Consider the following 27,554-nt stretch of genomic DNA (forward strand, 5'->3'; position numbering starts at 1 on the left):
CTAGCTGCTGGGCACACCTTGGTACACTAGGCATCCTAGGCACTCCTACGCACGTTGTCGACAGGAATTGCTACCCTAAACTGCTCGTGATGTAAAGACAGCTGCCAGAGGCTTAAGAGCAGAGAGACAGAACTGTTTCAATCATTCGATTACATACAGGACAAGGATGGTGCAACCTATGCATCTGTTCTGCACATCCTTAACACAATTGGTGCCCACAAGATATAAGAGTGGCATCTTTGGGGTTATCAAGGCATACGCTACACGAAACCCTCAAAGACATGTCGAGGATGCCTGACTGCTGCAAATGCACTTGAGACAAGTGTTGAAAGTCCTGATTGAGAAAACATAACTGCCTTGTATTTTCCTTGAATAATAATGGCCCAGGGTGCGAACCAAAAGACTCATACTGCTTCACAGCATTTGAGTTTCCTTGCAACATGCGCAGCTTGTGACCATCCTGTGGAGAGTCAACACCATTGTCTTTGGGACTGTCCTTTGGCACAGTAGGTTTGGCTTCGTGTCCTTCGGCTGATGCCAGCTCTTTCCAGGGCACGGCAGCTGCTTTGTCCACTCTCACGGGCCCGACACTTCAGTTTGAGTTATCCTCCACCAACAAGGTGATAGCGATGCAAGGGGGTCGACCTCCACTCAAGCCTGCTACAGAGCTTAGTCCACAGGAGTGGTGCAGTGAGAGAGGTGAGTTGGGAGCTCATCTACGGCCTGACACTCTGGTTCATCTGGCGGGCCCCCTACTTCCGCATCTTTGAGGCTCGCCTTGTACCACCAACAGAGACTATTCGAGATCTTTGGCTAGAGCTGATCCACACTCTCAGAGAACAATTCGAGAGACTCCAGGGCAGCTCCAACCGCATGCGGGAGCGTAGAGAGGCTTTCCTTCAACTCTCGCACCCTTGGCCTTTCTTCACCACGGTCCAAGGTGTGTTGAGATGGAACTACCATTCACCTGTGTGGCTTTTCCCTCCTCCCATCTCTTGATTTAGCCTCGTTGTACATATGTTGTTTTTCATAGGGAGAGTCTCCCCCTTATGTTTGTTGTAGCCCTCTCTAGCAGAGGTGGTTGTAGCCCCATGGGCAGTTTTCAGTAACTAATAGAAGGATCTTTTTCTTGGGGAGAGGAGGGGCGCCCGGGGGGGGGGGGGGGGGGGGGGGGGGGGGGGGGGGGGGGGGGGGGGGGGGGGTGGTGGGGTGTACAAACCAAAGATTTCCATGCCAAGAGCGTAATATACATACAGCTATGGTGCTACAGACAATAAACTACAATGTAAACCTTTCGAGTCTCGTTCTTTCTTTCTTTTTATTTTTTAAAAATGTGTTTGCCACAAATCACACACGAATGTATGTATACACACTTTTTTTATGCAATGTATGTACACACACTCACACACTTTTCTAAACAGAAGGCTTTCTACCAAATCCAGACCAACCTTTCAGCACCCGCTCTTGCGTAATATAATATATATCAACACTGAAAACATCAACCCTCCTCTGAACTGCATGGAAAAGACGGGAAAAACAGCTATCGAGATGGAAAACAAATGTAACCCTGAGAAACTGAATACACACTTGCTGATGTTCCTGTAGGAATTCCCTCTAAAGCTGACAATTCAGACACGTATTTAGACAAGTCTAGTGCAGAAAAATCTAAATAGAATCAAGAAGACTACCAGCAAGAACAATCATTTCTATTACTGGCAAATTTTAACAAAAACTGCCATTTGTGAAATCTTTAGACTCAAGCAACCTCTAGCGCAAAAATTGATTATCCACTGTACAAAGGGACCCTAAACTGCTCGTGATTTAAAGACGGCTGCCAGAGGCTTAAGAGCAGAGAGACAGAACTGTTTCAATCATTCGATTACATACAGGACAATGATGGTGCAACCTATGCATCTGTTCTGCACATCCTTTACACAATTGGTGCCCACAGGATATAAGAGTGGCATCTTTGGGGTTATCAAGGCATACGCTACACGAAACCCCCAAAGACGTGTCGAGGATGCCTGACTGCTGCAAATGCACTTGAGACAAGTGTTGAAAGTCCTGATTGAGAAAACGTAACTGCCTTGTCTTTTCCTTGAATAATAATGGCTCAGGGTGCGAACCAAAAGACTCATAGTGCTTCACAGCATTTGAGTTTCCTTGCAATTCTTCCGGAAAACAGAGAGCAGAAGAATTCATCCACGATGCACTGTTAACCGACTTCACCTGACCATCATCATCATCATCACATGTACATGATAATGCCTGCTGTACAAAAGCAGGAAGCGAACTACCATTACTCTCCGAGGCTTGTAAATGTACTGGCCTATGATGAGATGGAAGAGCCACAGAGAAATGTGAGCCTGCAAATCCACTGCCACTCAAAAACTGATCACTCTCTCCATATGCAGAGCTGAAAAGGGTTGTGGAAGAGGGCACAAAGTCCCCTGATAAGTGAGTAGATTCTATATTAGTGAGTGAAGGTCCTGGCTTAAACACAGAACCTCCCTGCTCAGAGTATCCAGATGACCAGGAGTTATAGCAAAGAGGGTCGCTGTTAGCTGAGAACAATTGAGGAGAAGAACAGGGAGGAAACAGCTGAGAGATATGAGAAGGACCAAGCTCATTAATCTCAGAGCCAAAATCTTTTAAAGAGCTACACCCCTCAGAGACATCATCCTTTCCTTCAAGAACCTCTCGGTAGCTGTGTCCATATGGTGCACCCTTAGCTGTGTGAAACAGCTGCGGTGTGATTGGGGTGCGCTCCAACAAGAGTGCAGGCTGATCTCTGTGGCGTGGTGGTTGAATTACAGATCTTGCAACATGGTCACTGAGCAAAGGAGTAGCTGTATAAGCTGGAGGAGTAGGGAGCAGTGGAGGTCTCTCTTCTGTGGCGTGAGTATTTCCTGATAAGCGTAATACTGCATCTGGCAAAACTCTCCCACTTTTTGACCCTGTAAACACAGACGAATCCTGAACTTTCATTAGGGGTTGCAATAAAACTTTAAGGGTTTGTCCTTCCCCTCTTTCTTTTTGGCATCCACTGTTAACCAAGTCGCCTTCAATGAGCGACCTATGCACATCATTGTCTTCTCTTTTGAATGTAGTGTTCGAGTGTCCTTCAATGTCAATTTTTTGCCACCCCTTTCTGTTTTCCTTGATCTGAGCTTCAGAAGGCTCTGTCTTAGAACCTAAGACACTCTCAGTACATTTATTGCCCCTGACTTTTCCAGCTTTCACCAGACGAGGTTCTCCAGCAGCATCTCCTGTATCTTTCTCACATTCTAAGGGCATTGAAGCAGCTTCTATATCTGAGCCAGACATAACTTTCTTTAACGCCTCTTCCTTCACAGCCAAAATTTCTTTCTTTTGAATTTCAAGCAAGACACTCCTGGCTTCAGTAATTTTTTCTGAGGATGCTGCAGCAAACCTCGGCACATTCTCAATAGCCACAATTGCTGCAAGCAAACGGGAGCTGCTCCCTTCCTGCACAGCAGCTGATAGCTCTTTTTCCAGTTGAGCAGACTTTTCTACTCGTTTCAACCGTTTGGCCAATGCTGCTCGAACCTTTTTCAACAATGTATCATCTGCACCAGACTCGGGAGCAGTGCAGGTTCGTATAGCCGCCTCTAAATTCTCCACAACACCAGAAACCAAGGCATCCTGCAGAAGTTTGTTGGCATGTTTTGACTGGTCATGATTTTCACAGGTAGCTATATCCCCTGGACTCTTCTCACCTGCACTCAACACAGTAAGGTTTGGGGAGCCCTCGCAAGTGCTCTTATCTATCCTGATTTCATCAGAGTCAGCAAGTGACTCAGAAACAACCTCATTGCAGCTCTCTTTTTTTAAGACAACAAGCACTTGCTCAACAGCATGGACTTGGGAGTCATCTACTACATTTTCAGAAACTGTAAGAGGGCTTTGCATGCCACTTTTTGCTGCTATGTCTTGCCCAGAAAATTGTTGATTTGCTTGACTTTTCTTTCCTCTAGTTTTCTTCCTGCGTGTAACCTTCCTTTCAGCTTCCAAGGGATTGATTTCCTTAGTAGGAGGGAGCAAAGAATCGTGCTCTTTCTTTAGGGCACCCCTACTAATCTCAGTATCTTGCCCCACGACACATGGCATAGAGCAGTCTGCATCAACATTAAAATTTTCTTTCGCATGTGTCGTGTTTAGCGTCTCCTTCGCTGACTGGTCAGCTGTCCCAGAAAGAGTCAGACGAGAATTCCTTTCTTGAAGGACCTGCAATCTAATGTCAGGATCTTCAACTGCCGCTGTTTGTGGCAGCTCCAACTGTTCTCGTGAAGCATCTGAACTACAAAAATCTTGAACTGCACTTCTTACATTGACTGATTGAGGATCACCCTTTGATGCAGACCGTCTACCTTTGCTCTTTGACTTCTCCCTAGCCCTTCTTTTCCCCACTGACTGTTCTTGTTCTTTAAGGTACTCCACAACTTTGAATTGACCAGACTGCTCAGCATACCAAAAAGGTGCGCGACCCGAGCCATCCAAAGCCATGATATCCACATGTTTTTTACTCAAGGCCTCAAGCGATATCAAATCACCCACCTCCGCAGCCTCATGTGCAAGTTGCTTGCTTCGGCTGTCACCGACCCTGCAATGAAACCCATTCAAACAAGTCAAAGAGCTAATAGACAACTATGACAAAGAGCCCAACTTTTACAAAATGATCAGCACAGTCATATTTTTCCAAAACTTGAAGATAATATGTAAGATACATAAATAGAACAATCGGCATAACCAAGAAGCACTTGAGGTTTAACGTCTACACAGCTTGCCCGATAAGTACAAGCTGAAGCAGCTGAACAAACAGACCATGGTGTCCATCCAGGCCTGGAGTCAAAATGAAGCCTTTTCATGCACAAAGCCTATGCATATGAGCACACTACTCACAGTCACTTGCGTGCAGCGCTTGCTTGGGCTACCAGACAAGCCGCCTCAGACAATGCCAATGGCAATCCAGATTGACTGACCACGCAAGTTGCTACCTCAAAACTGCCCTTCAGCCCCATACAGGCAGGCGCCGGCACAGCAAGGTTTTACTGTACTTTACACAACTCTATGTCATGAGGGAAAAAAGACAAAGCGGCAGGATTCATACCAAATGCTGAGAAATTTCATGTGAAACACTCCTTGGGAAAAACGTGCGTGATCTGTTAAGAGTTTTGCAGGTCATCTTTTGAGTTTTCCCGTCTAGATATTGTGAGTGTTGCTTTGTGGTTGTGCCCGGCCTTCTGAGGCTTCTCTAGAATCTAGGTGTTGTGCAGTCCGGAGTGCCACTTGTGGCCTTTTTTGGGCATGGGTTATTCGGATATGGTTCCGGCATTATTGTCATCACCAGACAGAATTCTATGATACCTCAGAGGAGTTGATGCGGGGGCTTGATGTTACAGAAATGGGCATGTCTAGATTATCATAGGATGAGGAGCACACTAAGTATGGCAGATGCTTGATTGATAAGGGGACTGCACATGGATTGGCCATTTTGAATAGCCTACAGAGATTCCCTGCATCAGGTGGTTTTACATGCTTTCCACATCGGCATGGCGCTAGTACAGTGGATTATGTTATGGCTCCGCCAAGACTTACTCCTTCCTTTCAGGATTTCATGGTGGGAACTAGGCCGGTTGGGGTAGCAGTTGATCATGCTATCTTGTCTTTCACTCTATCGTTCTAGTTCAACACAGCTCCATTGGGAGAGGTCTCCACACATACTCGATATATCTTCACCAGGGAGACGGATCACGTGTACATTGATGAGATATACAAGCAGCTATGCACCCAAGAGCCAGGACAGCCACTAGACGAGCTCACGCAGATTCTGACAGAGACGCTCCATGATGCAGCATCAGAGGCATATCCCCACAGCCAGCCTACACGCAGACAATCTGGGAGCATGCCTTAGAACAGTTGGTATGATGAGGAGTGTAGAGAGACGAGGATGAGATTACAGAGAGAGGTGCTCATGGGTACTACTACACATAGACAGACACGGATTATCTTTCGCCGCCTAGTGACACCACAGAAGAGGGCTTACCTATCTCAATTAGAGCGTGATTTGTATCAATTGTTTATGAGTCAGGACTCAAGTGAGGCATGGAGGCTTTTCCATGAGCACTCTCCACCGCCAACCATCACTTCCACAGAGACATGGGGGGAATATGCTACGTCTCTCTATACAACATCGGGGCAGTCTTTGCATGAGCCCTGACCCTCCAAAAGCATACCCAGAGACATGTACTTTCTTTAGTGCTAAGAGGGTAAGAAAAGCCATTGACAGGATGAAGACAAGAAAAGCACAGGATCATGATGGTCTAGTAGCACAGCACTTCATCCATACCAAATTTATGCTTGCAGAGCCTCTTGCCATGATGTTTGATAGAGCCAAGTATTAGGTTTTCTTGAAACTTGGAGTATGTCTACGATTGTGCCTATCTTCAAGCCTGGAGATCTTATGCTTCCCGGGAATTACCGCACCATCATGGTTGGTCACACTTTGGCTAGGCTCAATGCATCAATTCTTGAGCATGAGTTGAGTAGATGGGCAGAGAGAGAGGGCATACGAGCAGCATGACAGGCAGGGTTCAAGAGAGGTTTCTCCACTCTTGACAAGATTTTGACACTCAGAGCCATTATTGAGGAGGGTAGACACCATGGCAGGAGGATTTATTGTGGCTGAGTGGATTCCGAAACGCCTTTGATACAGTGCCACGAGTCAGACTCTTACGCAGATTGCAGGACACGAGAGTGCCCACAGAGCCGATTTGGGGCTTTATACACGACAGTGGTAGGGCATGTACGCACTACTGAGGGCATGTCCGACATGGTTCACTCCACTATTGGGGTGAAGCAAGGATGTCCCCTATCTCCGACTCCCTTTCGAATATATGTAGATGAGTTTTCAGATTATGTACAGACAGAGGGTGATAGATGTCACGTGACACATCCAACCCTATGTGTCCGTGGACAAGCTACACCATAACAAGGGTTCCGTTAGTCCAGTCAGTCTAGATTAGAAGTGATCTGGCACTTTTGTGAGTCTATTCGTAGACCGTGCATGCCCAGTCACTTAATGTAGATGCATATCCTCTCGTTGCACACAGCATGATCATGAGCATTCCCATCAAAATCCATCAGAATCCTTCATGGGAATTTTCCAGTGATTTAGCATATTTTACCTATTTTTGACATTTTTCACTTATTATTTTTAAGTGACTTTTGTTGGAAAGTAGGTAATATATAAGCAAACCAAGCTTAGCACTAAATGGCAGATGAGCAAGGAGAACAACAGGCTTCGGCGACAGGTTCCCTCTCAGCAAGACCCCCCAACCACTTGGGCGATTTCCATCAAGAAGGAGGCTTGGCCTTTTTCATCAAGTAAGCAAGTCTAGTGTTTTTCTCATCAAATCGCCTAGGCTCTCTCTCCCTCTCTGCCTTGCGTTTTCAGCATTAGCCTCACCGCCGGCAATCTACAAACATCAGCGTTTTCAGCCCTTGCCATCGCCAACAGATCCCCCATGCCTAGTGTTTTTGGTCCTAGCAAGAGCAGCCTCAGATTTCAGCCTTTGGGCCATTGCAGCAGGTGAATTTCAGCCCTCTTTTCATAGCCATTCCGACCCCGACACAGCAGCAGATTTTCAGCCTTAAAAGTTCAGCAAAATCAGCATTTTTCATAGCATTTTCTACCATAGCAGAATTCAGCCAGCAGCGAATTTTGGACAGCAAATAAAAAATTGCAGATTTTAGCCCTTAGGTCGGTCTCGTCATCACCGACATAGCCTCGAATTGCATCATTCACATGCATACACTTTGTACCAGTTTGTGCAATCAATCGTAGACCACTCTAGCCAACGAGAGTGGGGCCTTCGGAGGAGGGTTTTACGTCTCTAGTGTCGTATCTCTCTTCTCTCTCTATCTCAGTCTCATACACTTGCACGCACAGTGTCCACTCACTTTGTTCGTGATCATAGCACTCTCATTAAGAACGGAAGGCTCTCGCTTACATAAGAACTAAAAGGAACCTTGAGCAAAATATGGAACACTCATCTTGAGAAAGAACAACATTCATTCCGCAGCACCTTACAATAGAGGTGCTAAGCTTGCAGGGAAGTAGATTCCGTTGCTATTATATGCTAATGTTATTGTGCTGATCTCAGATTCTCCACAAGGGATGCAAGTCATTTGGATGCATTGCATGTATTTGCACAAGACAGTGGATTGTCTGTGAACCTTGGTAAGACCAAAGTAATGATCTTTTAACCATAGTTACCAGGGAATGCGTTCCCAAAGGTCTAGAAAGTCAGAACGGCATTCCGGCCGGTTGAGGTTGCAGGGAACGTCCCGGAACGGCAACGCGTTCCGTATGACAAGCTGGTACCAGAACGTGTGGACCGGAACGGGACGAAACGGGGTGGAACGGCCGGAATGGCAGAAAATGGGCATATTTCCCCAAGCTCCAATGGTCACAAAGGGGCAGATTCTAGGGGGATTTGTTTTTTGGCAACCCTTATAAAATGCTCCCTCCTCACCCCTTTCCTTCACAATTGCAACAAGCCTCAAGGCTCTCTCTCTCCCCCCTGTTATGAAGCTCTCTCCCTTGGGCTTGCCCTCAAGCTCTCTATCCCTTGGTCTCAAGAAATGAACCCACTCTCTTAAGCTCTCAAGGAGTCAAGCCTCTCTCTCAGGCTCTCACTCTCAAACCCTCAAGGATCAAGCTCTCTCCCTATATGACTACGGCGCCACACATCACAATATTCAAACACATAACGCTAAAAAATTCATTATTTGGGTGGTTTTTATGCCTCTCGTTCCGTGCCATTCCCATTTCAAACCCCTTGCCATTCCCCCATTCCGCAGAGAGGCCCATCGCCGTTCCCGTTCCGTGTTCCGGGTAACTATGCTTTTAACACTACGACGCAATGGGTAAGGAGGTCCGCCCCCCCCCCCCCCTCCTTTTACATATGTTCGAGAGATTGTAGAGTATGCAAATGCATATACTTATCTTGGGGCGGTTTTCAATGGTCCAATATTTTCCCTAAGGCGTGCAGTAGATACGAGCTTGACCAGAGCCTATGCAGATTGGGGAGCCTTGAGAGGATATGATCGCAGGTTCGGTTCCACGAACCTCAAACAAAGCTTTGGCTCTTTCACACTCTGGTCACTTCGGCCATGCTGTATGGAGTGGAGATATGGGGCCCCTCAGTTGATCATCATAGCAGAGCTGGCAGTACTGGTGGATAGAGATGTATGGAGAGGCCCTTGGTGTCTATGATTTCTTGGATGATTAGGGCCAAGGCCTTAGTACCATGACATTGTTAGGACAGAGCTCGCTGCTTCTCCATTGGTAGTGGAGGCACTCACTCGATCAGTTTCATTTATGCATAGCACCTAGGCTCTCCCTAGAGACATATGCTCGATTAGCACTAGAGTCTTCGTGACAGCTAGCATTGCAGAGAGATAGATCATGTTGATATGCAGAGATGGCATCTTGGTTTCAGCTACATGGCTTTTGAAACCGGCCTGTTCAATCCAAAAAGGGCGGTAGACTTTACTTCAAACCTTGATTTAGCTTTCACCCATTATTAGTCGTCTATTTTACCTGTACTTTCAAGACACAACAAAGGGGAGAGGGATACAGACTGCTAGATTGCACCTGTATGAGTAGACGGACACCAGATTGGCTCCTAACTTAGGCGCACCTTTCGGTATTTCTTTATTGTTCAAAAGAGGGAATAAACGTTGTGGTTCCCTACAAGCTGCCCCGCACAAACTCGGCAGAATTTCCACTGTTCCAGCCCGATTTCGACAACATAACTATACTAGAACCCTTCACGGTCAATATTCCCACGCATTAAATGACTTTCCCGACGCATACGGGCACTTTGCAAAACCTGGCGAGAATCTGCAGCACGCTGAATTCTCTGTTTTCAGCCCTGAAAATGCGCCAGATCACCTGTACAGCGGTCCCCTTGCGTCCCCGAACCTCCTAGGGGTATTAGGGTCTGTTTAGGGCCAAAACCCTAAACCTGCAAAAATACACAGCAGGCTGTAATTTACTGTTTCGGGCTCCGTATCGCATGCCGGTCGCATCCGTAGCAAGTCCTCGAGCTCCCGCACCTGTAGGGCTACTTGCCCTTTGAATCGGACGAGATTTCTGAATCGGACGAGATTTCTGGCGTGAAACCTCTCCGAATTCACATGTACCTGCGGGGGGATTAGCCGCTAGCTAATCCAGTACCTGTGCAAGAGGCTCTTGCCTCGGCAATCGCGCATGAACCCACACAACTGTACATTGGTCAAATGAAGAGCCCACTAGAGGGGCATAACATACTGCCAAAGGGGAGAGAGAGGGCAATGCGTAGCGTGCAGGGCATCACTCCTGGCACCGCACTGTGCATAAGAGGGAAAGCAAGCACTCCACAGCTCTTAACCTGTGACAAAAACTGAAAATGAGGCTCTCCCAGCTTAAAATTCAGCACCAACTCTCTCTTGCATTAGAAACTGCACCAGAATGTGCCACTTGGCACATTTACAAGCATTTTCCCGTTTCGGGATTGCCGCCTAAAAATATCCCAACCGGTTGCCCAGTTGACTTCACGGCAGAGTAAGAAAATGTTCCCCTTGTCATTCCGGAGGTAATGACGTCAACACATTTTCAGGTCCCAAAATAGCAGTTCCCTAAATTTTAGGAGATGCTGCCATTGTATCTTTCTAGGTCATCCGACCCTCTTTGTACACTACGGCCACATCCAAAACTGAAATGTAGCCTCTGTAGCAAAGGATTCCACTTTGGCTAGTCAATGACCCCACTTGGCCCATAGTCCTTGTCCAACCTTAGTGCTCTCTTGCCCTCAGGCCTGGACTCCCTGTGGACAGTTCCACACTAGCTATGCAATGCAGGGCAGTTAGATTTCCCGAGGGGTGTTTCCAAAAAGTGAAAGTAAATAGATAATAAGAAAGAAATCAACAAAAAGGATAGATAGTAGTCACACGCTGGTGACAGCTTTAGTATGGATCGGCTACCCCCATTTCAGTACTTTGTGGATGCACCCTCCATCGCCCGCACTAGGGCAGAGATTACCAGGCTCATGAGACAGGACTTGATTTAGTTGGATACGAAGAGGACATGGATACAACCTACACATGAGTTAAATACGAAGATGGCTTTCTATAGAGAGCATGTTCTCCAACTTACGGAGGATGGTTTTATGATCACACCAAGATACATGGAAACTCAACTATCCCACAAGATAGGATGTGCTATTGGTCAGATATGCACATCAGCTAGAGATCGAGACAAGCAAATATTAGAGGAGTACCCGTTGAGTCCAAGATTTGTCAGGTGTGCCAGATAGAGCCCCAGACAAAACTACATTACATGTATCACTGCCCAGTATACTATGAGATACGAGGCCGCTTTCACTGTCTATTCAGAGAGGGTTTTGGACAGCATAAGAGTTGGATCTGTGTCTGAGCCCTCGTAGAAAAGATGCGGTCCGGGCATCGGCATCAACCAGGAGACAGATCCCCAAGTGAGAAATCCATGTTGAACACCAGCTCTGCTAAGTAAAGAGCAAACTGCTAGCCACACTACATGAGAAGATGAGCATGATCAAAGACAGTGTGCAGGTGACTCAAGTAGTCGCAAAGGACAGCAAGTACGTAACGGATCGTGACCCATAGAAGCTAGCCAAGTCCCAACTGGAAGTCCTGCATGTGCAATCATCCACATGAAAAAAGAAATACGACGAGCCACATGTAAATCCCAGATGGCTGACCAAAACTGCTGTAGATAGGCATGGGAGAGACCTGCATGTAACCAGAAACGCATACGAGTGGGCTGCTCTAGGTGCTGTCTCATCAATGCGAATCTTCCAATTCTGACAGTGTACTCAAAGAATGATACATGTGCACCAGTGGGGTTAGAGTGAGGCCAATGCCACTCTCCTGGGTCCCAATAAAGCTGAGATAGGGCACGACCCTCCCACACCCAAAGCCTCCAAAGTGCAGCATCAGCGGAATCGAAACGGGGGTCAACACAACGACGCTTCCCACGGGAGCCAACTACTCGTATGGCCTCCCATCGAGCGCCACGGTAGACAAGGTGCGGAGAGGTGGTAGCATATGTCAATCTAGCATGCATCCCCGGAGAGTAGTCAGTCTCAACTGTGAACAGCATGGTGTCAAAACGAACTAATAAGAGAGTGCTCTGAGCAAAGAGACCTTCCCAGCCACAATGTGGAGGCATCTGAACCGTGCCTCGCATGACTGCGTCCCACTGTGAAGGAATGGCGGAGTCAATCTCAAGCAGTCTGTCTGTTACCCCGCGACCAATGTCATAATGTTCTGCCACAAAATCTGCATCTAGAATACGTGTCTCATGAAACAACCGCATAGAGGCAGCAGGGCCAGTGTCCCAAGCAGCCCAATCAATGTGAGTCCTCTCTCCAAGTTGACGGGGTGGATTAACCGAAGAATCAAGAACTGCATCATTCCAAATGAGAGGCTGGCGCTCAATCTCTTCACAGCATGAGGGAGGTGAGCGTATGATAGCTCGTTGCATGGATACCCGAATCTGAAGGAGCGATCGGATGAAGGGTGAGAGAGTGCTGGTGCACAAGGGGGCATCCGTAAAGAGAAAACGATATCCTGTTTGCCAAGTATGGCCATCTCTAGTGCCGAGGCGTGGAGTCGCTGTGGAAAGAGCGGCCTGAAGAAGCATCTTCCAAGGTTCTTGGCCGGGAAAAAGACCCCGAACAATAAGCTTGGTAAGAAGGGCGCGGCTTTGTAATTCTGGATCAATAATGCCAAGGCCGCCCGCTGACCTAGGACGAATAATCGTGGACCAGCGAACTCGAGCACGAGTATCAGTAGTCCCATCTGTGCCACTCCATAAAAAGTTCCGCACGAGTCTGGGGAGCTGAGCTATCACACCAGAACAGGAGGCCGTATACCATACTATAGCCAGAATGACCTGGTTGGTGACCAATGTACGGCCAGCCAACGACAAATGACGTGAAGACCAATGACATAGCTTCCTACGAATAGACTGTAGTACGGGTGCAAACTGCTGCTGTGAGGAAACGTCAAATCCCACCTGAAAGCCCGGATATCTGCGTGTCTGACCCGGCTGCAGCCATGTGAAACCATCAGTTACCCCCCAAGTAGGTATGTCATCACTGCCAACCAATAACCCATAGGATTTATGCCAGTTAATGCGTGCACCACTGGCAATGCAAAAAACCTCCAGGGCCTCCCGCATGGCATCAAGAGCTGCTAGCAAATAGCGCAACATCAGCATAGTGTCATCAGCAAACTCCTGATCAATAAGGTTCGGAGCTGAAGGTACTGGCATGGTCAAGCCACGAAATGCATGACTCTGAGCACGAAGAAAGTCGGACATAGTCTCTCCTACAAACACATACAGATATGCTGCTAAAGAAAATCCCTGACGGACAGATCGAGAGAGCTCAAAACTGCGACTGACACGACCACCAATAGTAATAGCACTGCTGGCAGTCCTGAAGAGGGCGGAAATTCCTGAGATCCATCTCGAAGGGAAACCCATCCTGGCTAATGATCCTTCGAGAAACTCCCACTCAACACGATCGTATGCTTTCTCGAAGTCAAGGATGAAAAAAGCGAGAGGTTCAGAAGATGATCTGGCCCACTCTACTGCCTCATAAAAAGTGAAGATATTATCCAGTATGCATCGATCCATGACAAAGCCTGTCTGAGAAGTATGAATAATATCTGGTAAGAACAATCACAAGCGATGGCTGATCAGTAACGCTAATATCTTATAGACCGAAGGGAGTAGGGTAATAGGTCTCCACTGGCGGAGCTGAGTGGTGTCACCCCCTTTCGTAATAAGAGATATGAGACCTGAACAAAGATCCGGATGCATATATCCTGATGCAAAGATATCCTGACAACCACGAAGCAGTGGTATATGCAATACATCCCAATAGGTCAAAAAGAAAGCTCTAGTGAGGCCATCCTCGCCTGGACAGGAAGATGGATCTAGACTCTCGATAGCAGCATAAAGCTCTGCAAGTGTGAATGGAGCCAACAAGATCTCTGTCATAGTGTCTGTACAACGTCGTCGGGTGTGATGCCAGATCTGCTCACGGGCAAGTAAAACCTCAGTAATGCATACATCAGCAATGAACAATGCCTCAAAATAATCTGCAGACATATCAAGAATAACATCAGGATGCATATGAAGTGTTCCCTGAGCATCGCACAAAGTCCGAAGGGTGGTGCCAAGAGGGCGCTCTTTATGCGCAGCGAAGAAGTCTTTATTCATTCGATCAGCTTTAGCTATCCAATGAGATACTGAAGCATGATGAGTGAACTCAGACCTAGCCTCCTGTACGCGACGAATTTCCTCAGTGAGCTTTGTCTGTCTAGCAGCGAGATAAGCATCCTGAGGCCACTCCTCAAGCAAGCGCTGTGTGGAACCAAGAGGAATGTGGAGATAAGACTCGCGTACTCTCAACTGACGATGAATAGTAGCAGTTTGATCACGGCAGTAAATACTAGACTGAGTAATGCAATGGGCAAGGAACTCTCCAGGGGGACCACAATAAGAAGCACTCGTGGACCACAAGTCACGAATCTGCTGCTGCAAAACTTCAGTGGTGAGAACATTGTCAGGGATGCGGCATCCTCGTCTTTGTGCAGAGGATTTAGTGAAAGAGATAAACAATGAGATGGGTAAATGATCTGAGAGGCTGGTCCCTCGCCAAATAGTAGTAAATCCACCTAGAGCTGCTGCCCAAGGGCCAATGTAAAAACGATCAAGTCAATCTGATAAACTTCCCTGCTATCTCTAAAACCCCCACGAGTAATGAAGTGTAGTAGGGTGGTGACCAAAAGAAGGTATGTGCCAAGCGTCAACAACTTGAATAGCTAGAAGAAATCGATCCCAAGCTAGCTGCTCATCGGGAGAAATGGATGATAGAATTGGAGGAGTGATCCATCGCCAGTCAAAGTCGCTCTCGACGTTGTTGAAGTCGCCTCCAACAACCCAAGAGTCTACAACAGGTAGAGCAGCAACCAAGGAGGACCAAAAAGTAGCTCTCTCCCGAGGAGTAGTGGGTGCATAGACTGACATAAAACCAATGATAGAGTCCCGAATCCGGATAGAAACATAGATTGCTCTGCATGCGACAAGGGTGCCATGCTGCTGAACTGATGTCAAGTAACGTGGCCCCACTGAAATGCATACACCGCAACTTTGTCCATGAATGCCCAGAGCAGGCTCCCAAAAAGTGTGAGCGCCCGAGGGCATGAGATTACCAAAGGGAGTGGCAATCTTATGCTCCTGTACTAGTAATATATCAACAGTGCCTACTACATGAGCGTGTAAATCTCTGCGAAGTAAAAGCTTACGTGAACCTCTTACCCGAGAAGTATGTAAACCATTAGCATTCCAAGAAACTACATGTAAATCCATAGTCTGCATGAAAGAATTGGTAAAGCATCTGACTAACTGCGCATCTTCTTGGAGGCAGCTGGGCCATCCAAGGGGTGAGCTTCGGGCGGGAGGAAAGCAACCCGCAAGCCCTCTCTAAAATATGGTGTCTCATTGCACCAACTACGGACCTCAGCTTGTTTACATTGCATTACCGATGCTGCAGCTTTGACACACCAAATGCGCAAGGACATAGGAAGCACCACCTCTGAGGATACATGAATGATCATAGGCAATGAATAGCAAGCATAAACATCACTCCATTCCATAGCACCAATACATGAAGGGAAGTGTGGAGACAATACATCCGGAGCGGAAGTAGACAACCATAAATGAAGCTGAGCCATAGTTTGTGCATGCACAAAATGCAGAACCTGATCCTCGGACCATTCCTGAGCTGCATGGAATGGAAGGAAAAAGGAATGGGTAGGCTGAGAGCGACTGCCTATTAAAGAGGGAACACAACCTAGCTTGTGATGCATAAGGTAGAGCTGCACCCGCAATGGTCCTTCTGAGTCACCGCACATTTCAGCCCGATGAGTGCCCCAGGAAAGAGGGCAAGAGCTGAGAAAACTGCGTGGGACGTAAGTATGAGCGGCTGAGGGAGGGGGTGGACCAGAAGGTGGAGGGGGGGAAGTAAGGGCGAGAGGGAGAGGAGGAAAAGGGAGAGGTAGTAGCGATGAGTGATCCATCTGCATGGGAATAGGAACCTCGGGAAGAGGGGAAGGAACGGGCAGGGGAATGGCAAGTGAAGGAGGAGCTGGTAGCAGAGGTAAGTGATCCTGGGCTGAAGAAGAAGAATGGCGAGGAGAAGCAGGGGGTAAGGGAGTGGCGGAAACTTGAGAGGGAGCAGGAGAGTTAACACTGGGGGCTGCATGTAGTGTGGGTTGCTGACGAGGACGGAAAGAATGGTTACGACCCACTGTTTGCCATGCAGTCTCAGTAGGAACTGAAGCAGAGGGGGGAACATGGAGGATTGAAGCTCTGGGAGCACCCGTAGGCTGCTGAGGTGCTCTAGTAGTAGTAGTAGGAACCGGCTGTGGACGCTGACCACGCAAACCCCCCCCCCCCCCCCCCCCCCTCTTTTACACGTAGGATGTCCCCCCCTCTTCTTCTACACGTAGGAAGTCTTTAATAATTATTTTATTTTTATTTTTTTTTTCCCCCCCGAACATGGTATCAAGCACACTATGTTGTATCGGCTTAGTCTCATAGGTTAATTTGGCGTTTTGAATACGTTAATATATCATTTTATTTCCCTTTTCTTTTTGATACCCCCTACCCCCCCCCCTTCTTCCCCCCTCTCCCTCTCTCTTGTTTGCACTCTATCACTCCCCCACTCGCCCAGCCACTGCGCCCGCTGCTAGTGTGGGTGCACACGTACGCTTAGGGACCCCGTGACGGACGGCAATCAAGCATGAGGAAGCTGAAAGATAAAGCCGACCCCCTAGAGGATGCCATACAAAAGTGCAAAGAGGAAATGACAGAGGCCACTACCAAAATGAATCGCAAGCTCTGGGGCACAATAAACATACTCGAAGGACGCATGCTGATCCAAGAGAGCAAGATAAGTACGTTGGAAGACCGAGTGACGACTCAAGAGGCAAAGATTGCGTCGCTCAAGAAAGATCTCGCCGAAGCCCGATCACGAAACACACTGGAAGAGGGCGAACTGCAACCCTCAGTAATCGAAGAAATCAACACAATCAAGGAGCAAGTACGGGCAATCAAAGAGGGAGAAGAGCAACACAAAGAAATGACGACTTCTTGGGTGGATGTTCTTACCAAAACTCAACAAAAGGTTGATGAAGCCGAGAAATGGATCAAGGTGGCCAAGAAAGGAAAAGGCAAGGAGTTAACGTCCACATCCACACCCACTATCATTAATCAAACACTGGAGGAGGAACAAAGGAGACGGATGCGCGCTTTACATGTGAGAATTTGCGGTCTTAAAGACAAAGGCAATGTGGACGAAGAAGTAAAAGAACTCACAGCCTTGATGGGGGTGCATGAGCCGACGCACACAAGGGCATGGAGAGTGGGCAACATAAAGAAAAATAGAAGCAGTGGAGAAACCTCAAAAGAAAGAGCACTCATCCTCCATTTTCCCTCCATGGAAGCGAAGAAGTCCTTCTTGAAGAAAAAACCAACTCTTAAAGAGACTGGCATCTTTCTCGGGGATGATCTCACCCTCTCACAGATCGCCCATATGCAGGAAGTAATGCCGGAAATTAGAGCGGCAAGGGGAAAAGGCAAGATTGCCTTTTACCGAGATGGAAAAGTGGTAATACTAGAGCGACGCTCCACATGAGAGTGCGAGACTTATGGGACCACACTCAAAGTGGCTGCCTGGAACTGTAATGGATCTATGCGTCTTGATGTAGGTGCTTTTGAGGATAGCTTTACTGGAAGAGACATCATCTTTTACTCTGAGACACACCAGGCCCCTGGGCAACCCATGCCTCACATCAGTGGATACAGGTGGGAGACAGCTTACAAACAGGAGACACGCTCAGAGAACAGAGGACGGGGCTCGGGGGGAGTGGCAGTGTTATTTAGAGAGGATCTGCAGCCACTGATACATATAGCCCGCACGGATGAACAGGCTAGGTACATGTGGGTGAGATTGAAAGCAGAGACAGGCAGATATCTCTACCTAGCTATTTGCTACTTTCCCCCGAGTACATCAGTGTATGCATCACCCAAAGGACAGTCCCCTTTCTCTATTCTAGATGATGACATATGGGAGTTCTCTAGAGATGGTGACATTATCATACTAGGGGACTTCAATGCTAGGACTGCCCATCACCAGGCAGTGTTTTATGATACTTCAGAGGAGATGCTAAGAGAGATAGATGTCATGGAGATGGGCCTGTCCAGACTATCACACGATGTGGAATACACTGAGTATGGGCGACACCTGATAGACATGGGCACTGCACATGGATTGGCCATCATGAACGGCCTACAGAGATTTCCTGCTACGGGAGGTTTTACATGCTTCTCACACAGGCATGGAGCCAGCACAGTGAACTATGTCATGGCACAGCCAAATCTCATCGCTAGTATCCAAGATCTCACAGTTGGGCCCAGACCGGTCGGGGTAGCAGTAGATCATGCTCTGGTATCGATGACCATCTCTTTCCAATTCAATGTAGCACACAGGCCACGGGTAGCAACCCCTACTCGCTACACATTCACACGGGAGACGAATTCTGTATACATGGACGGGATCTATAGACGCCTATGCACTGAGGACCCGCGGCGACCTTTGGAGGAGCTAACTACTATACTGACACAGACATTGCATGAGGCAGCAGAAGCAAAAGCATACCCACAAACCTAGCCCGAGCAGAGCCGCCGCTCAGGAAGCATGCCCCAGAACAGCTGGTACGATGAGGAGTGCCGCCAGACTAGAGCCAAACTTCAGAGGGAGGTGCTATTGGGGGATGTCACTCACAAACAGTCACAGATTGACTTCCGACGCCTAGTACGACGGAAAAAGAGAGCTTTCTTGGCTCGACTCGAGCAGGATCTATATCAGCTATTCTTGAGTCAGGACTCACGGGAGGCATGGCGGCTCTTTCATGAGTAGTCCCCCCCCCCCCCCCCCCCCCCCCCCCCCCCTGCAATTTCCTCCACAGAGACCTGGGGTCAGTACGCATCAACCTTGTACACAGTACCTGGACAACCGCCCCTCCCCAACCCCCCCGACCCATGCCCACACACATGTGCTTTTTTCCATAGTTACAGGGGACGGGGGGGACGGGCCCTAGGGCCGGGGAACGGCCGTAACCGGGCCGGGAACGGCTGGGAACGCCGAGGGACGGACGGAAAACGGGCCGGACGGGCGGGTCGCAGGGGGGACGGACCGGGGACGGCCGGGGCCGGACCGGGGTCGGACGGACCGGACGGGGACGGCACGGGTCGGCCGGGGTCGGATTCAAAAAAGTGACCGTTTTTTACCGTTTGCAACGGCTCTATGCAGCCACAACTGCCATATTTTTTAAGCCTTGGCCCTTGGGAGGCTATAAAAGGCTCCCTTGGGCCTCTTAATACTCATAGTCTCAATGCTCAATGCTCATTCCATTTCCCTCAAGCTCAAGGCTCAAGCTCATTCCATTTCCCTCAAGCTCAAGGCTCAAGTTTGAACTTTGAAGCTCTCCTCTCCCTCTTCTACCCACTTTGAAGCTCTCCTTTACTCTCTCTCCACACAAGCTCTCCTCTAACCCTTCTAACTTCTAAGCTCTACTCTCTCGAGTCTCTCCACCATCATGTCATCTCAAGCCAACTCCACTTCTCAAGCCGCTTCTTCTCGAAGGAAGCCCGCCATGCAAACGTGGTCGTGGTGGGATGAAGTCGACTTTAGCTCGCGTGGCAAAGGTGGCGGTGCAAGACCATGGACGTGCAAGCTATGTCCATACAAGAGAACGGGTGGTTCAAACAAAGTGCGAGCCCATCTTCTTCATGAACCCGGTCACGAGGTGAAGTTTTGCCCTCATGTAGCTCGCGAGAAGAGGTTGGATCTTCTTGAGAAACTCACGGTGTATGAGGTTGCGGAAGCGGCCAAGAGGGGCCGTTTTGTTGCCGTTGATCCCTCCGCCACGGCGACACCGCGAGAGCAAAGGGAAGCCAACCTTGACGACATCTCTCGAACCTTCAAGAGCCATGGATCTACACCGTCTTCTTCCCTTCCGCATCGCCAAACCACTCTCAACGAAAATTGGAATCCTAAATTGAAGGAAGAGGTAGATAGGTCGGTTGCCCGATTCTTCTTCCACGACCACATTGCCTTCCATGCTTCGCGGTGAGTTTCCCTTGGCATATGCACATTGCAATCTTCCATTTTGTATTCATAATGGGTTATAATTTCTCGACTCTCCATACTAACGCAACATGCTCTATTTTGTGTGGATAGGTCTCCATACTTTCGAACCATGGTTACGAAAATAGGGGAATATGGTTCCTCTTATGTGCCACCTTCATCGGAGAGGCTTCGCACCACCCTTCTTGACAAAGAGAAGCTTGCCATGGAGCAAGCGGCCCAAGCAACAAAGGATTTGTGGGAGACCAATGGCATCTCTCTTCTTGTAGATGGATGGAGCGACACCCGCAAGCGGTCCATCCACGGGGTGGTGGCCTACTCTCGGGGGGAGATGTACTTTGTGGAGTCACATGATGCATCCGATAGTGGCAAGGCCGCCAAGATGCTTGCTGCGGAGTGGACAAGCACCATAGAGATCACCGGCCCGGAGAATGTCCTTTGTATGGTTGCAGATGGAGAGGCGTCAAATAGGGCAGCCGGAGCTATCATTGAGGGCATGTATCCCAGCATCCATGTCACATTTTGCATGGCGCATTGCCTCAATAACCTCCTCAAGGACATAGGGAACTTGTCATGGATTTCACCCACCATTGGTGACGCCTCTCGAATTGTCTCCTTTGTGCTCAACCATCAAAAAGTGCGCCATGAATTCTCAAAGAGGAGCCAGTTGTCTTTGCTCAAATATTCAGAGACAAGATTTGCATTTAATTGGCTTATGCTAGGCCGCTTGTCTACATGTGGCGGAGCCTTAAGGGGCCTCTTTCTCAGTGATGAGTTCCAGGCCATGCCGGAGTCTACATCAACAATAGGATTGAAATGTCGAGAATGGGCCGACGACGCCGCTTGGTGGGAGGAGGTGAAGACTCTTGACGCCATGGTCAAGCCTATTCTACACCTACTTCGAGTGGTGGATGGCTTGCAGCCATGCATTGGCAAAGTCTACGAAGCCATGGATCGGATGATAGAGGCACTTGAGAAGCTTGTGCCTAACCCTGTTCAGTATGCGGAGATTCATGGCTTGTGTGAGTCAAGGTGGAATGGATACTACTCTCCACTTCATGCGGCAGCCTATGTGCTTGACCCTGAGTTTCAAGGAAGGCGTCAAGAGACCGACAAGGAGGTGAGCAAAGGATGGCGGCTTGCATTGGAGCGCCTTGAGCCTAGCAGTGACATTAGGCGCAAGATTAGAGACGAGCTACTCAACTACAGGCAAAAGAAGGGCTCCTATGGATGTGTAGATGCACAGCTTGATCGCAACAAGATTGGCTCGGTTTTGTGGTGGGAGGACTATGGAGGAGATGGCCCACATTTGCAGCGCTTGGCTGTTCGTGTCCTTAGCCAAGCATGTACCACTAGTTGCTTGGAGCAACTATGGAGTGTGTACAGCCACATTGCCTCTAAGAAGAGGAATCGCCTTGGCGTTCAGAGGGCCAATGATTTGGTGTTTGTGAGCGCTAACTTGCGCATGCTTGCTAAGAGCATCACACACAAGGCAGATCCTTTCACTGAGTGGGAGATGGCACAAGAGAATCCATATATGGCCGATACTCTTTTGGAGGAGCTAGAGGAGAATTTCGAGCCTCAATGCGAGCCTCCCGAGCCGGAGCCCTCATACGTTGCTGACGACCTCGACTACGACGACGATGTGGAGATTCAGCAGGCGAGCACTTCTTGAGTTTGATGATCATTGATCACTCGACTCTCGAGTCTAGACTCTTGAGTCTACGACTCTACCTACTACATAGCCCTTTGTACTTTTTGTTATCCTTGAGGCCTCAAGCTTGTCCTAAGTCCTTTAGGCTTTTTGACTCTTCAGCCCTTGTGGCATGCACTTCTCATTTTGTATCCATCGATCATCGATGTTTTATTAGCACATTTCAGCCTATATGACTCGTGTTCTTTGGTCTATTTAGTGTAAATTTATGGTCAAAGTGATGCTCTATGTGTGTGGCATGTGTGTAGGTCAAAAAATGCCAAAAAAACTCTCTTTTTTTTTTGCCGTTTCGACCCCCCTCCCCGTTTCCTGACTTTTGCCGTCCCGACCCCGTTCCCGACCCAGACCCGCCGTCCCATGTAACTATGCTTTTTTCACCGCTGAGATGGTGAAAAAAGCCATTGACAAGATGAGGACTCGGAGAGCATATGATCATGATGGCTTAGTCGCTGAGCATTTCATGCATGCCAAAGACCTACTAGCAGAGCTTCTAGCAGTTATGTTTAACCATGCCATGTGTGAGGGCCTACCGGACACTTGGAGCCTATCTACGATCGTAGCTATCTTCAAGGCAGGAGACCCCATGGAGCCTGGGAATTATCGCACTATTATGATTGGGCACACACTGGCACGGTTGTATGCATCCATTCTTGAGCAACAGCTGAGTACATGGGCAGAGAGGGAAGGAATGCGTGCAACTGGGCAAGCAAGGTTCAGGAGAGACTTCTCTACTCTTGACCATATCTTCACACTCAGGGCCATCATCGAGGAAGGCAGATCTCAGGAGAGACGGATCTATTGTAGCTTTGTGGACTTCCGCAAAGCTTTTGACACAGTACCCAGAGCTAGATTGATGCGTAGATTACAGGAAATGGGAGTACCCACAGAGCTCATTTGGGGGATCATGGCATTGTACAGATCCGTAGTAGGGCATGTACGCACCCCGGAGGGACTTTCTCCACCGGTTCACTCCACTATTGGGGTGAAGCAAGGTTGCCCGCTCTCTCCTACTCTCTTCAGTATGTATGTGGATGAGGTTTCTGACTACATTGACAGCGATGGGGATAAAGGTGCACAGCTGGCAGGGACATGGATTCCACTTCTGTTATATGCTGATGATATTGTGTTGATCTCCGAATCCCCAGAGGGAATGCAACATCAACTGGATACTCTGCATACGTTTGCCCACGAAAGTGGTTTGTCTGTCAACCTTGGTAAAACCAAGGTTATGGTGTTTAATACAACCCCACAGTGGATCAGAAGGTCAACACCTACATTCACGTACGGCCAGGAGACTGTGGAGTACACAGACGCTTACACTTACCTTGGAGTGGTTTTCAGCGGACCCACATTCTCACTCAGAAGAGCAGCAGAGACCAGACTGACTAGAGCCCACGCAGCACTGGGTAGATTGGAGAGGATGTGTTCGCAGATTCAGTTTCAGGAGCCCCGGACGAAGCTCTGGCTCTTTGACACCTTGGTGGCCTCAGCATTGCTCTATGCGGCCGAGATATGGGGGCCCTCTTTGGATCACCACGGGAGGTCGGGTCGCACAGACAGATGGGGGAACATGGAGAAACCTCTCGTCTCTATGATCTCGCGGCTCATTAGAGCCAAGCCATCAATACCACAGGCCATTATCCGCGCACAGCTAGTGGCCCCCCCACTAGTGGTGGAGGCGCTCACCAGATCGGTCTCCTTCATAAACCGCACATGGGAACTTCCTAGAGACAGATATGCTCGCATAGCACTTGAGTCCTCTCGACAATTAGCCATACAAGGAGATACAACATGCTGGTATGGGGAGATGACATCATGGTTTCAGACGCATGGGTTCAGCATAGACAGGCTGCCACCATTCCAGTACTCATTGGATGCACCATCTCTCATTCTTACACGATCGGAGATCACCAAGCTCATCCGCCAAGACCTGACCCAGCTAGACACCAGGAGGACATGGATACAACCAGCACAAGAATTGGGCACGAAGATGGCTTTCTACAGAGACCACCTTCTCCAACTTACGGAAGATGGTTTTGTGACGAGACCAAGATACATGGATACCCACTTGTCTCATGGGATACGATGTGCTATTGGCCAACTACGCACATCGGCTCACCAGTTGCGGATTGAAACTGGGAGATACAGCAGAGTACCAGCAGAGGCGAGGACATGCCCCTTGTGTGACACGGAACCGGAGACAGAGCTGCATTATACATGCCGTTGTCTTGTCTACTACGAGATACAAGCCCGCTTCCATTGCCTGTTCAGAGAGGGTTTTGGACCACTCGCAAGAATAATGGGATACGAAGATCAGAGATGCCTAGGTTTGTTCTTGCTCGAGCTGCGCAGACACAGAGAGAGCCTGATGAAAGGCAGGGCTAGCCAGTCTCAAAGACGGATCACAGACTTCTTCAGAGCAGACACAGGACAACCGCAAGAGCCACTCCCATAGCAGAGCTCCCCTTCGTCTCACACCAGCGGCACATTGATCGACCAAGCGATTGAACTAGGGAAATCCAAGCGCCCACAACTGCGAAGGACTACACAGCACCGACGGAGGCTACGTCAAAAGATTCGGAGCACACTGGCCAGGCATGCACGACGCCCGGTCAGACTACTAACCATGGAGGAAATTGATGAGATTCGCCAACGACCGATGCTAGATTTTTTGTAATAAACCGCTCATTTTTGCTTAGTCTTTTGCTTAGCTCACATCGACCAACCTAAGATCCCATAGTATATATCTTTGTTTTGTTCTGTTGTTAGGTTATTTTCGTTACTCTGACTTTGTATCAGATCCACCACCTTGTAACTTTCTGGTCTCATAGGTCACTATGGCCTTTTGCAGACGTTAATATAACATTTCTATTTCTCTCTCTCTCTCTCTCTCTCTCTCTCTCTCTCTCTCTCTCTCTCTCTCTCTCTCTCTCTCTCTCTCTCTCTCTCTCTCTCTCTCTCTCTCTCTCTCTCTCTCTCTCTCTCTCTCTCTCTCTCTCTCTCAGCTATCCCAACAAGCCGCCCATTTTTTGCTTAGTCTTTTGCTTGGTTCACATCGATCAACTTAGGACCCCATAGTATATATCTTTGTTTTGTACTGTTGTTAGGTTATTTTGTTATTTTGTTACTCTGACTTTGTATCAAATCCACCACTTTGTAACTTTCGGGTCTCAAAGGTCATTATGGCCTTTTGAAGACGTTAATATAACATTTCATTTCATCTCTCTCTCTCTCTCTCTCTCTCTCTCTCTCTCTCTCTCTCTCTCTCTCTCTCTCTCTCTCTCTCTCTCTCTCTCTCTCTCTCTCTCTCTCTCTCTCTCTCTCTCTCTCTCTCTCTCTCGTGTCTCTTTCATTCAATTTAATTCAATTGTTTCAAGTGACATAAAGCGTCCCTTGTGTTTAAGCGTAGTACTAGATCCGAGCTAAATCAACACTTCCGTTGCACCTGTCAGTGGAAAGTCAATGTTTACTTCGGATTTTGTCGTTAAGACTTCTATTGTGGTTATGCTGTCGAAATCAAGTTAGAGTAGGGGAATTTCAGCCTGATAAAAGTGGGACAGCTTGAAGAAGTTTCCAGGTTTTTCTCAAGTGTGATAAAATAAAAAAATATCGAAAGGGGCCCCAGACTTTGGGGCCAACAAGTGTCATTGTCTGCTTGGGAGGGCTCTAGCTGCCAAGCCGTGTTTTGTTTTGAAGTGTTGAATTCCAATCACAGGTTTATACGTGAAGTTCCTTTGTGTCGTAAAGTTCAAGTAAAGTTAAACAGTTTAAAGATTCAAGTGAAAGCTGAAGTCTACCGCCCTACGAGCCGGTTTCAGACGCACTCAGACATGCATGGGATTGGTTGTCCGCACAGAATTTTAACATTCTGACAATGTCTAGAAGCAATTTTCAGCCGTGAGGGTACCCCCTACACAAATAGATAACAGCAGAAACTTCTCCTGTGCAAAAAGATACAGTACGAAGCGTTCACGTCCACAGGTATGATGAATTTCAGCCAATAGGCTTACAAATTTATGAATTTTTATGCATAAGAATAGTATCCCGGATACGAGCCATGTACATTGTTTCGGGTTTATGTGCTTGTAACCATTTAAAAATAATAATAAGACAAATCTCCCTCAAGGGGGGGGGGGGGGGGGGGGGGACCAGCCCATCTTCTAGTCCTTGGTGCTGTGTCCTTCTCTACATCATTTTCTCATAAATATCTTGTGCAGAATCTCTTGTGAAAAAGTGAAATTAGCTCTAAAGTATTAAGTATACGCTTCCGTTTGTGACAGCACCCTCTTGTACTGGGCACGCATTGTATCAGTGATCACACACACCCCACACAAATTCCAGCTAGTAGCACTCCTAGATTCATTTTAGCATCTCTTTTTTGTACCCAAACATGGTATCAGATTCACTAGTTTGTAACAATTTGGTCTCATAGGTCATTTTGGCCTCTTGAAGACGTTAAGATGTCATTTCAGTTCTCTAGCTCTGGCACCCAAAAAGGGGCCCTTATCTTCCTATGATCTCCCTCTCAATGGGCACCTTGACTGCCCTCTCTATCCTTGCAAGAAAAAGCAACCTGGCTCTTCATCTTTAGAGTCTCTGGCATCACTTTTGCAGGCACCCCAACGAAGAAGAGAGCGCTCTGTCGAGTTTCTGCCGCAGCTGAGACGATTCTACATCCATGATTCGAGTCATGTGATATTATCTTGTGGATTTGATCTGCCGTTTTTCATGTTTTAAATGTTTCCTCTCCAATGTGAGAGCAGTAGCAATAGAAGGCTTCGGCTTGTGCTTTAAATATTCCGGAATGAAATCGAGGAAGAACTTGAAAGATTGCCATACCCTCAGATCAGGTTAAAATCCTCAAAGTAAAATGCTTTTGATCCCTGCAGTAGGAATAAAATGCTCTTGGTTGATTTTTGCCAAAAAATAAAGTTACAAAGAACATGGCCCGAAGGAGGGAAAAAAGGGGGGGTGGGGGGTTTTGTTTCTCTATTTTCATGTCGCTTTGTATTTTATTTAGCATGGCATGGGTGTCTTATCTGCAAATAGCAAAATTGCCTACTTCACAACAATTATTAACACATATTGACAAATCATTATGAGCAAATGGACAAAAATTTCAATCACGAAGCGACTGGAATAAAATTGGTCTTGAATTCCAAATATAAAATGTGATATATGAACAGCTTACCATGAAACACCAAGCCTTGCAAGGGCTAATCTTGCTGCAGCACAAACCTCAGCCTGCACGCCCTGGACCCTTGCAATGTACAGATCTAAATGCGACAGGCCACCATAGTGATGCAATGCCAATACAAGAGCCTATACACAATCAAAAAAGACTGGTGGCATAAGTCTATTGTTTAGGACATTCATTCACATGCAAACTAGCTTACAATTCAAACATATTACTATGCTTGAAAAACACAATGATGAAAAAGAGCGTGCAATATCAGAAGATTCCTTACCCTTATCTGATATAAAAACATACAACCACTGGTGGGGTA

The 27,554-nt window shown here is 47.8% G+C and overlaps 1 protein-coding gene across 1 annotated transcript in view; it reads right to left on the minus strand.

Annotated features, from left to right (window-relative positions):
* Positions 1-1,681: 1,681 nt before the first annotated feature.
* The window catches only part of LOC147439889 (uncharacterized), a 33,335-nt gene continuing 7,462 nt past the window's right edge, over positions 1,682-27,554 (minus strand). Inside the window, exons 6-7 of the mRNA XM_086485611.1 lie at positions 27,239-27,369; positions 1,682-4,624 (exon numbers count right to left, since the gene is read on the minus strand). Coding sequence (XP_086341737.1) covers positions 1,843-4,624; positions 27,239-27,369 — 2,913 coding nt within the window. The 3' untranslated portion in view covers positions 1,682-1,842. The remainder of the gene's footprint in view (positions 4,625-27,238; positions 27,370-27,554) is intronic.

The sequence above is a fragment of the Adiantum capillus-veneris genome, chromosome 16 (assembly GCF_014529385.1).
Source record: "Adiantum capillus-veneris isolate H3 chromosome 16, ASM1452938v2, whole genome shotgun sequence".
NCBI lineage: Eukaryota > Viridiplantae > Streptophyta > Polypodiopsida > Polypodiales > Pteridaceae > Adiantum > Adiantum capillus-veneris.